Here is a 12,091-nt window from a genome sequence, read left to right on the forward strand (position 1 = left end):
GGAAACAGCACGATCCAAAAGGTAGGAAGGCATGGAGAAGCGCCTGAGGAAGGGAGAGGAATGTGTTCAGGTCACAGAGTTATGTGGTTACAGGCCCTCAGCAGGGACTATATCTCTGTTGTTCAAAAAGCAGGAGGGTTCCTGAAATTTCCACACCCGCCCATGAAAAGGGCAGCAGCAGGGTCAGCTGGCCAGACTCCTGTCCCCACAGCCTGCCACCTCCTTTCCATCAGCACGCCTTGTGCTTCTCCTAATGAGCCCCGGGATCAGCAGGGCCCCCGACCCTCCGGCCCCCTTGTGCCCGCTGGCAGGAAGCTGAGCTGCACGCCACCACAGCCCGAGGGTTAGTGTGTTCTCACACAGGTCACACACACCTGCCACCGACAGTCCTGAACTCCACGGGAATGAGAGAGTGTGACGGGTGAGCTTGGAAAGGAAAAGCACGAGTAGAATCTGGGAGAGGGTCCCAGATGAGACTACTGCATCGGAAGGGGGTCTTTACCGGGGTGCGGGGGGAGCCTATGCATGCACCCCAGGAGACTGGCTGTGCCTGTGGGGTCCCAAAGAGCTGAAAAAGCACGTGGGGGAGGACCGATTGTAGGTACGTGTCACCGAGAAAGTGGGGAGGGAGAGTGGGAGCAGGCGGCAGGGGGAATGAATGAACAGTCGCATTTGCTTTCCTTGCAGGGAATAAATGGCGTAGGATGAGAGGGAGAGCCAAGCGCAGCCTGCCTTGGGAGACAGGGGTGGGGGAACGGTTAGGCTCTGCCTGCAGAGCCCAGGCTGTGGAGAGAAAGTCGGGGAGGACAGCGCGCCAAATGTACCATCTGCTTCCTGGGCATCCTGCTGGCTCCAGGGCTATCTCTCCCTCCCCACTGCAGAGACCCTGTTGGTGCCTCTCCCCAGATGGTGGGCTGCCAGGGGCATGGGAACCGGCATCCCTTTGGTGAGCAGGTCCTTGGGCTGGGGGATGCCGCCTCCTCGCCAGCTGGTGCCCAGGAACACGGCAGACCATGTGCACTGTACCCTGGGCCAGGCTGGCGATCTCCCCCTTCCCCGGCTTTGCCAGGACAGAGACGAGTCCTGCCAATGCCGTCTGTTTCCAGGGCATTGAGGCACATGATCTCCAAGCTGGGGTGGGCAGGGTGGAGGGGATCAGGTGAAAAGGGGCAGGATCGTATGAACCAAGGACAGTGCTCAGGCCTGAGCCTCAGGAAATCTAGGCCCAGACCCTGGCTCTGTGTGACCTTGGGTAAGTCACTGCACCTAGCTGGATCTCTAGTTTCTTGTCTGTTGGATAAGCTGTTTGGACTAGATGATTTTCAGGGAGCTTCACGGCCACGATTCAGTATCTTGTGAGGGGGGCGGAGTAGAGAGCAGGAGGCAGCATTGAAGAACTCAGGTAAACACACAGCACCCACCCCCTCACCCCACCCAGCTCCTGCCTTCACACCACGGGCACCACACAAGGCATTGAGGAAAAGAGAATGTCTCTGACACAGACGGCTTTGGTGGGGCATGGGGAAGAGGATTCTTCTCAATGTCCTGAGGAACCCACCCAACGGCTTCTGGGGTTCCTGATCAGGGCTCGGTCTCAGCAGATGAGAAAATTTCTTGTATCCTCATTGCCGCCATCATCATCATCATCGTTGGGAAACTTGAAGTTGGTCTTCCAATCCTACCTCATCCCCCATTCACCTTCTCTTGGACCCTGCCCCCGCCTTCAGCACCTCCCTCTGGTTATTTTTGTTCAGTCACAGTCCCATGTGGGGGTCCAGGTGGTGGGTGGCTGTGCGGTCACTGTGCCTTCACTCAGACTCTTTGAATCTTTGGGTACCATCCGAAAAAAAACTAGAGAGGCAAGCCCTGTCCCTCCCGAGTGCTCCATCACCTGCCACCCGCTCCCTTAGAAAGAAGAACCTGCCGGCCCTCTCAACAGTGTTTCTGAAAAGAGAAAAGCAGCAGACAGAGAAAGAGGAGAGGTGAGGGTGGGCGGTGGGGAGGGGTATGGCGGGGCGGGAAGGGGGAATGGAGCCAGTGGGGGGAGAGAGAGGAGAACTCCCTCTCCCCAAACAGAACACGGGAATGGGGGACCCGCTGAGCAAAGAGGAGGAGGAACAGCAGGACACCAGGAAGAAGAGAAGTCTGACTGGTCACATGCCCCCTTGGCCAGCTCCCCGCCCAACCCTGGCCCACTGCAGACGACCTTGCCACCAGAGTCCCCACTTCTCTGGAAGCTGTGAGGTTCTGTTCTGCAACAAGAATAAGCGAGGGGTAAGGTTCACGGTTTGAGGGGTGTTGGGCTTATTGGTATAGAAATGAGGAGCTAGGGTGCAGTCCAGTGGCCGGCTGGGGCTGGGGGAGAACGGAGGGAATTTAGGACTCCAGGCTAGAGAAGCTGGAGGGTGGGAGAGGGGGAAGGCTCTGATGGAGAGCTCATTCTTGCTACTGCAAAGGGCTTACCTCTAGCCCAGCGAAAATGAACAGAGGGGGAAAATCTGCTAGACTCTTCCATAGCCGGCTATGGGGAGGGCTACACTATCGGAGATGCATCAGATTCCTCACACCCACGCCGCACACACTCCTTCCCTGGTCTGTGCACGTGTGCATACACTTACACACGCTCATCATGTGCTCACACGCTCATCACGCACATACAGAATCACCTGGGCACGTGCGCAAACACCTAGGGAATGCTCTAGATGCGGACACACTCCCACAACCACCTACGAAGAACACTTTCATTTCTGCAGTCATTTGTTTCTAAAAAGCTGCATTTAGAAAGTATTTTGTAAACCGACATCCTTTTTTAGATCATATGTCCGTTTTTAAACCCATGTGCTGTGAGGGCACTAGGTGTGCCCTGTTTTTTTCTGCAGTCCCAGAGGTAAGTCCAGTGCCTGGGACATAATAGACACCCCATAAATTGTTGATGAACAAAGGGGTGACAGAATGCATAATCTCTTAAAAAGCACAAGACTCCTTGATGACGAAGTTTCTCTAAATCTGGCTTAGTGACTAATGGCAGTACTTGGTGTGTGTGGTTGTGTGCGATGAGTAAACGAGCCTTCACCGGGTGTCTACACAGGCCTGTGTGAGTGAGTAGAAGTGTGTGTGCAAAGCATGTAGGCACTAAAGTGGGGTGGCGGTGGGAGGGGCAGTCAGGAGACATAGCCCCCCGCCACACACATAGCCCCAGCCTCAGGGGGCTTGCCAAGGCCATGAACGCACTAGTGTATCAGGAATGGCCTGAGTCTCCGGTGTGGTGGCGGGAAGTGGGGCGAGTCTGTGAGTTGCTCCCATGGCGAAGAGACAGACGACTGCCCTTCCTCCTGCCCACTCCGCAGGGCTGGACTCTGAGGTGATTCAGCTTCTTCCTTATTTCAGCGGCCGCCTCCTCCCGGGGACCCCCATGAAGCGAACGGCTTTCCTGAGCCTGCTAGCTCTGGTGCTGCTGGGGACAGGGACTGCCTCTCTCCCGAAGGGGAGGAAGAGGAGAGATCCGGCTGGGGAAAGCGATGCTTACGGGCTCCTGGGCAACTATGTCCTGGGCCCGGACAACTACGATGAGGTCATTGACCTGAGCAACTATGAGGGGCTCACGGACTATGGGGACCAGCTCCCCGAGGTAAGGGGCACACAGCAGAACAGCGACGCTCCCCCGACGACACTGGGCGCTGGGGGCCTGGCTTTCAGCCTCCCCTTCTTTCTCCAGGAGGTAGAGATTCTTGTCCCTCTGTGGGAACTTGTCACTTAGATGATACTAAGAAAGAGGACAACAGAAGTCCAATTTCTTGGTTGGTTTGTAGTAAACCTGGCGGTATTCACCCCCCTTAAAAGTCCTGTATCTGTCCCCCTGCCCCTAAGTCAGACCAGAATCCATAGCGCTGTGGGAGGGACGGGGTCAACCATGTCTTCACACACTCGCTGGAAAAAGCAGCTCCATGACCCTGTCTGCTCTCAGGCTATCTTCGAGTCTGAAGTCCTTTCTCGGCCCTTCCTGGCCTTTGCAGGGGCTGATCCGAAGCCTGCACCCAGTAGCTATGTGTGTTGGTCAGTTCTGGCCTGGGCTCTCGGCCTGGGTTCTCCAGAGACGTGGATTCTAGCTCTGGCCCAGCTGGGCGGCCAGCTGCCTGCTGGATCCCTGCACTCCCCTCTGCTGGTCCATTCCCTTCTCCATATAAGGAAGAGGCTGCATCAGCCCCACTTTAGGAAGTTGACTTCCTCCCTCCCCCTTTCTCCACAGTGACTTGTTGCAAGTTTGAAACTGGTCACCGAGGCCCAAAGTTCACAGGAAAGTCCTTTTCAAGCAAAAATTGGCCTACTGTGTGCTATGTGCTCTGTCCCCAGGTCAAAGTGAGCAGCCCGGCTCCTCCAACCAGGGTCAGTTCCACTCAGAGCACAGTGACTCCAAGGTCACTCTCCTCCAAGCCGCCAACGAACAGGCTTACAACACTGGGCTTCCTGGACTCCCCAGGCAGCCATGGTGAGTTCACGGTCATAGGTCACAGGGCACGTAGTTCACAGGCCATGCAGCCATGACCCAGTACCGGGCCTGCCACGGTGAAGTGTGGTCAGGGTCGGGAGTGAAAGGGCAGGGCTAGATCTCACTGTAAGGGAGAAGAGGAGAAATGGGCACAGTCAGAAAAGGAAGGAAGGAAAGAAACCCAAAAGGAGAGGCTGGCTATCCCTAACGCTTTTGAGTGAATGCACAAATTGGAGGCGGGGTGGGGGGGAAGTCAACCCTCTGCTTGCCTAGCAGAGCTACCCTACCTTAATTAATAGCATCACTAGGGGACCAGGTTGAGTGGTAATTAGATTAGAGACAATTAAAAGCCTGTCGAGGAGAATAAATAACTTTGTGGCTGTCACTTGGCATGGGGGCAAGTGAAGCAGTCCTACTGCTTTTCGGCTCTAAATTCCCTCTTAGCGGCTCTTTCCCCTCCCTGATGCCCTCCTGGAGCCCGGGATGCTGGTGCATGTGGCAGTAAGGGGTTGGCACTCTGCTGGAGATCAGGACTGGAGCAGAGGCGGGATGCAATTAATTCCTGACTCGCGCGTCCTTGGCTCCTGTTCTCTTGAGATATCTGTCTTGGGTGGATCTAGGGTATTGGGGCATCGGTAGGAATCCGTGACCTCTCAGAGCTACAGGATCTCGGGCTTAAAGAGACCATAAAGGGCCTCAGCTGGATCTGCCATTCAAGGCCTTGGGGTAAGAAGGATGCTGAGATCGTCTCTGCTCTGCCCACCCTGGCCCCTGCCTGCAGAGAAGAGCTGCCTCTTCCTCGTGGGGCTGTGTCACTGCTAACTAACCTCCCCCTTGAGTTGGATGGCCGATGGTCCCCCATCAACTCTGTCCCTTGTAATGGTGAGTGATGGAAACCACCTGCGCTCTTCAGTCAAATGAGCCAGGAAAGCCTCCCAACGTTTTGAAAACAGTTTGGCCCATGTCTAATGACCACCGGCCATGGAATGATAACACGAGAGAGCTGTTGCCCAGCAGAAAACTGGGATGCTGATACCCTAAGAAGGGAAATGAATTCTAGGCAAGCGCTGTCACTCGTGACTTTCCTGTGCTTGTTGGAGCCATACAGGCCATGTCTTACTCCTCGCCCACAAGGCAGCTGGCAGAGCCAGTAACCATTGGCCAGTCCACTTAATTCTGGCTTTATTTCATCTTCCTTGTGCCTTTGGGCACCAGAGAGGAGCCTTATGGAAAAGAGATCAGTGGATGTCCTAAGACACCCACCTAGGCCCAGGAAAACCTGCAGAGGACTGGAGCCTGAAAAAAGCACCAGTGGGCCAGGACTGGGTAGTAACTGGTAACGGGTCTGCCTCTGTTAGGTTGGGGGCTGAGTGCCAGGCTGGGAGCGGCTCCCAGCACGGCCTCCGCGCACTGTGTCGTTCCATTCCGGCCATGGCTCAGACGCTCCCTGAGTGAGGACCTTTGGTCCCAGAGGCTAAAGGAGGACTGAGAAGGGTCTCCCTTTGTTCTGTCTTCCACCTGGGCCAGACCTGCCCACCTGTTTGGTCTGCGTGTGCCTTGGTTCCTCTGTGTACTGTGACGATGCCGACCTGGAGAGCATCCCTCCTCTTCCCAAGACAACCGCTTACCTGTACGCCCGCTTCAACCGCATCCGCCAGATCCGAGCCGGAGACTTCAAAGGGCTGAGTACGTGGTGCCCTGGCAGAAGATGAGGGCGAGCCTGTCGGGGGAACCCCCGGAACCCCCAGACCCCCCTGCCTTGTGCCCCCTCTCCACGAACAGTCACAGACACAGTGTCCCACGTGACTTAGCCTTTCCCCCTTAGCTTTCAGTCTTCGCAGCAACCCAATGGCAATAACCCCAAGCCTTTCTAATCCCCTCCCTTGAAGATTTTGGATAATAAAGTGTCCTGTCTTCATCTGCACCCCCCAAAGCTCTGGAAAGCTGGAAAAGGGAAGATACAAGCCTACATTTTCAGATTCCAAGCCGCTGTAGCTCTGTGCCCTCCCGGTCTCTGGACAGACCAGGCTAACTCAGCCCCACAGCCCTGACACGATGTGCCTAATTGTGGTTTGTTGTGTGTTTTTGCTCCTTGATGCCTTCTACCCTGCTTCTGCTAGGAGACCTGGGCTCTCATCCAGATCCTGCCACTAATTCCCAGAGCCCTCAGGGTCACGGCAACCTTTTCTGTAAACCAGCAGTGAAGGGGCCAGGGGCGGGGGGCGGCGGTAGAATGGGTCCAGACATTGGTGGGCCTGTCGGGTCTTGCCTTCTACCGAGCCCCTCCGAGGTGGACAGCCGCCCCACAGGGCAGAACTCCAGGAGAGAGCACTGCAGAATCTGAGGGCTTTCCCCCGGGGTTCCTGGTTTATGACATTATATCTCCTGGCTTGGACCTCATACAGGTGGAGAACAGACTGGCTTTCCCTATCTTAAAAGGGATGGAGCGGGGTCCAGGTGGGTCCAGCAAGAATGAGGAAACATGGTAGGTCCCATGTCTCTCTGTGTTCTCCCCCATGCCCCACAGCAAAACTGAAGCGGATCAACCTTTCCAGCAATTCTATCTCCTCCATTGATGATGACGCCCTCCGGCTGCTGCCTGAGCTGCAGGATCTGATCCTTCCAGAAAACCAGCTGGGGGCACTGCCTGCGCTGCCCACCAGCCTCGAGGTCCTGGACGTCCGCCAAAACCGGCTCCGGAGCTCGGGGATACAGCCTGGAGCCTTCAGGGTGAGCCAGGGCCTGTAGCCCACCGTCTCCCTGCTGCCACCCCTGCCCACAGCCACACACACACAAATCCCATGCCCTCATGGGACAGCCCTGCTCCAACCCTGTCCTGCGTCTAATCATCAAACCCCATTTTCTTCATCTGTTCCCATTATTGTATTAAACTTTTTGTTGTTGCTGCTGCCAAGAGACTGCTTCTGATGCAAGAAAGGGTGTTTAGGGGCATCTGGGTGGCTCAGTGGGTTAAAGCCTCTGCCTTCAGCTCAGGTCATGATCCCAGGGTCCTGGAATCGAGCTCCACATCAGGCTCTCTGCTCAGCAGGGAGCCTGCTTCCTCCTCTCTCTGTCTCTGCCTGCTTCTCTGCCTACTTGTGATCTCTGTCAAATAAATTTTTTAATAAATGTTTTAAGGGTGCCTGGGTGGCTCAGTGGGTTAAGCCGCTGCCTTCGGCTCAGGTCATGATCTCGGGGTCCTGGGATCAAGTCCCGCATCGGGCTCTCTGCTCGGCAGGGAGCCTGCTTCCCTCTCTCTCTCTCTTTCTGCCTGCCTCTCCGTCTACTTGTGATCTCTCTCTGTCAAATAAATAAAATAAATTAAAAAATCTTTTTAAAAAAATAAATAAAATAAAATAAAAGTTTAAAAATAAATAAATAAACAAATAAATAAATAAATAAAAGTCCTTACTATTAAAAAAAAAAAAAGAAGAAGAAAGAAAGAAAGAAAGAAAGGGTGTTTGACAACGTGCTAGCCATGAATCTCCAGGAAAAGGAAATTCAGGCCTCGTTACTAGAAATGGGGGCGGTGTGCAGGTGGTGCTGGAAGTCAAGGTCAGCAGCTCTCCCTCTCTGTCTCCCGGGTATGCCGTCTCTTGGCTTCTCTCTGAGCATCCTTCCATTCACCTGTCTGCACCCGCAGCTTCTGCTCCCCGAAAACACGGGCTTGCATGGGACTTGCCATAGTGCTGGCCCCAGCCCAAACTCTACAGAAACCTTTATTTCCAAAACCCGCCACTAACTGACTAACCGTTGTCCTTCTGTGAGCAAATGCTTGTGGGAGACAGTCTGATTGCTCGCTGGCTGGCCGGTTCTGATGGGAAGGGCTAACCCCCCAGCGCAAATTGGGCTGAGCTCCCGGAGCGGTTCCAGTGCGGAAACGAATTGCGGCGTGGACCCGACCTCCCCCCAGTCCTCCCCACTGTTTCACACACGCAGACTTGGTTTGCCTCGCGTGCCCGTGGCTCTCATTCTGAAGCTCTGGCTAGCTCCCGAACATGCTCTCCACAGCCATCCCGGGCTTAGCATTGGAGACTTTTCATTTGGGAAAATCCCTTTCTGATGGCAGAAACGTTGAGGCTGGACTGAAAGCGTCCCCCCTCCCACCCCCTCCCTGCCCCTCGCCCACCCTTCACCTGCTCCTCGTTACCAGCTGACCAGCCCTACATGCTCCCCCAGCTGCCAGGCCTCAACGCAGCCCCGATCCTTCTGCATCCAGTAGGAGTTGGTGCCTGTGAGCTCCTGAGAGGCTGGGCAGCCCCTGCAGCACCCCAGTGCCGAGCCTGGCCCACGGCTGAGGCTCAGGAGACCCTCAGTGAATGAATGGGGTGACATCATGCGCCCATCCCTGCCGGGTCCAAGAACATCTGCCAGCCTCCCGTACCCTTTGTCTGCTCCCCAGGCGCTAGAGAAGCTGCAGTTCCTCTACCTGGCTGACAACCTTCTGGGCTCCATCCCCGGGCCTCTGCCTCTGAGCCTACGCTTGCTGCACTTGCAGGTAAGCCACACCCCAAGGGCAAGAACGTTGACCGGGGCCAGGGACACGGAGGTCAGATAACTGGGAGCTTCCTTAGGCAGTGACGGGCGTCTCCTTCACTGATTGCTCACTGGAGGCAGGGATCGGAGGTCTAGCCCAGGCCGTTGTCTACAGCCTCAGGGTGACTGCCTTCCTCTCCTTCTCCTGAAAATGCTTCCTGCCCCCATGTCCTCCATCCCATCTCAGCGGACTGCTCGTTCCTCCCCTGCCTTCCCGTCCCCTCTGTCTCATCCTCCTGCCTTATCCCTCTAACTCTCTCCCCTCACTCTCCATCCATCCTCCACGGGCCACCTCCCCTCGCCCCTTGCTGCATGGCCTTGGCCTTCTGTGCCTCAGTTTCCCCAGCCTCAGGAAGGGAGCTGCCAGGGAAGCTGAGATCTGCCTTCGGCGCTGCCTCAGGGCCCTCTCTAGGCAGAGGGGTAGCAGCTGTCTGTGTGTTCTTTCTAGAATAACATGATCGAGACCATGCAGAGCGACGCCTTCTGTGACACTGAGGAGCACAAACACAGCCGGAGGCGGCTGGAGGACATCCGCCTGGACGGCAATCCCATCAACCTGGGCCTCTTCCCCAGCGCCTACTTCTGCCTGCCTCGGCTCCCCACCGGCCGCTGCTGCTAGCTCGCCTGCTCCGCACACACACGCGGAGAGGGGCCCTCACCGCCTCCCAAAGCACGACTGCCCCCGCACGGTGGTCTTCCGTTCAGCCAGGAACCAGTTGCAAAACTCACCCCTACTCCCTTCAGCCACCTTCTATATGCATGCACACGCACACACCCATGCACACACACCCATGCAGAGACATACGTATACAGAATCGATACACACACACACAGAAACACGTGCACACACACACACACACATACACTCGCATACATAAATGTCCTTCAGTAGCCAAATTTGCATTTCTCATCCTCTTTCCTTAACACCTTATGGCTCCTGACTCAGAGATCAGCGTCTGCAGCAAAGCTTCGAGAGTCCCCATCCCTCCTACATACAGGGAATGCCGGGAAGTCATGGAAGAGGAAGAGGAGAAAAAGAAGGAGGAAGGGGGAGAAGCAGTGGCATGCTTTAGCCAGCTCTTACTACTAGGCTCGCAGCACCAATTATTACATTTCCCAGAATTTTGTAAGCTGTATTGCTTCTCGGCCTTCTGGCTAAGATCAAGTGTAGGATTTTTGCAAGCCTCTCGTTAAACACAGCTTTTATTAAAGATTAAATTGCCAGCTCGCATTTAAATACATTACATGGAAAATAAATGCAATAAATACTCAAACTCATTCCTTTCTAATTAGTTTACTATATTTTACTCGTAACCATGTTCTTGAGCTTATGTCTATGACATACTCTGGAATGACCTGCCCCTGGTGCTCATCTCTTCCCAGCGACACTCAGGGACATCACATTGGCAGATTGAGCTTGGTCATGGTGAGAGTATTTACACCACAGACAGCAGTACATGCTACACTCTGGGATTCTTTCAGAGAGAGAGACAAAGCTGGTTGTTAAGCATTTGCCAGCTCACCATGGAGGAGAAAGCAGACTATTTTACCCACTATGGGTAGGGTGGGGTTTCCATTGGACTGTCTTTTCTCGCTCTTCCTAGACCAACGGCTTCCTGCTAGATTTGGAAGGAGCTGTTCATAAGGATGGAGACTAACAGGAATCTTCATCTGGATGCCCTCTTTGTAGCGCTCACCTGTCCCTGGCTCACTGAACAGCCTTGGAGCTCGGCTCCACCAGCCCGCGGAGATCCATCCTGGCATTGCTCTCTTCCACGATTAACCACCAGAGGGCAGCCTTGCGCAAAGAGAAATAAATAAATATAACCATTACCTGCAACCTTGGCGTCTCCGTGAGGTCTGCTGTGATGGGAGACGGGAGGAAGGCCAACTGTGATGCAGCTGACTTGTTCCTTGAATTATGAAGAGAGGAGAGATGTCACCCTTCTCCTTATAAGGAGATGTTGGACAAGGGGGATGCAATAAGTGGGTCCTTGGCGTCCGTGTTGATTGAAGCACAGAAGAGGGTTGAGGGGGTGCCTGGGTGGCTCAGTTGTTAAGCCTCTGCCTTTGGCTCAGGTCATGGTCCCAGGGTCCTGGGATCGAGCCCCACATTGGGCTCCCCACTTAGTGGGATGTCTGTTTCTCCCTCTCCCACCCCCCTGCTTGTATTCTCTCCCTCACTGTGTCTCTGTCAAATAAATTTTAAAAATCTTTTTTAAAAAGAAAGGAAGGAAAGAAGGAAGGAAGGAAGAAAACAAGAATTGAGGCAGGCAGTCTGATTGAACATGGACCTGTCATGGGCTAGGCACTACGTTCCACGCTGGCGATGAGATGACGTGTAACAGACTTTTGACGTGTAACACTCCTTTTCCTCGTGGACCTTCGAGTCTGGCACAGAGAACACATGTGCAACAGTCACACAACCACACCACACAACTCATGATACAGACCATAAGAGGAATCCCCAGAAGGCTGTGAGAGCGTACGGGGGAGACCCCATCTAAGAGGCCAGCAGACTGTGAAGGAAAAATTTCTAAGCTAAAACCTGAGGGAGAAGTAGGAGTTAACCAGGTGCTCTGTTACCAAGGCAATCACTCAAGGTGGGGGGCCATGGTGCAGGGGTGGGGGTGGGGGCCCCCCCAAATCTGGCTGGACCCACGTAGCAGCAATTGCACTCCTCTGAGTCCCCTGCATGCCTGGCACCCCTCCTTTGGATCCTCAGGCCAGTCCCGCAAGCAGACAAGTCGTGGATTTTTAGTCACATTCTTGAGATGAAGAAACCAAGAACTCCAGAAGATAAAAGCGCTTCCCGGAGCTCACGTGGCCAGCTGAGGCTTGGACCAAGACACAACACACACGTTGCAAACGGAGTGGGAAGTCTTAAAGGTGAGAGGTGCCCTTGTGGTTCCCGCGCTGCCTGCTTCCTCTTTCCTAGAGATCCAGGACTTCCAGCACGCCTGGGACTGGGAGAACAGTGAGCCAATAGCTCCCTGCCTTTCCGAACAGTAGAGAATAGTAGAATTTCAGGACGGTGAAGTTCTGACCCTTTCTCTTCCTGTCTTCCAA

At 54.7% G+C, this 12,091-nt stretch overlaps 1 protein-coding gene and 1 pseudogene across 2 annotated transcripts; both read left to right on the forward strand.

The window, feature by feature from the left end:
- Nucleotides 1-2,080: 2,080 nt before the first annotated feature.
- On the forward strand, nt 2,081-10,855 carry OPTC (opticin). Of its 2 annotated transcripts, XM_004756355.3 has the most exons (6): nt 2,081-3,628; nt 4,351-4,486; nt 6,014-6,172; nt 7,014-7,216; nt 8,889-8,984; nt 9,471-10,855. In XM_004756355.3, exons 1-6 carry the CDS (start codon nt 3,302-3,304, stop codon nt 9,639-9,641), a joined length of 1,092 nt encoding a protein of 363 aa, XP_004756412.2. In that variant the 5' UTR covers nt 2,081-3,301; the 3' UTR covers nt 9,642-10,855. The 2 variants fall into 2 exon arrangements, with proteins under 2 accessions (XP_004756412.2, XP_044936965.1); XM_045081030.1 differs by lacking the exon at nt 6,014-6,172.
- LOC123392355 lies at nt 10,158-10,325 on the forward strand (annotated as a pseudogene).
- Nucleotides 10,856-12,091: the final 1,236 nt, after the last annotated feature.

Source organism: Mustela putorius, unplaced genomic scaffold (genome assembly GCF_011764305.1).
Source record: "Mustela putorius furo isolate JIRA1106 unplaced genomic scaffold, ASM1176430v1.1 tig00000508_pilon_pilon_pilon, whole genome shotgun sequence".
NCBI lineage: Eukaryota > Metazoa > Chordata > Mammalia > Carnivora > Mustelidae > Mustela > Mustela putorius.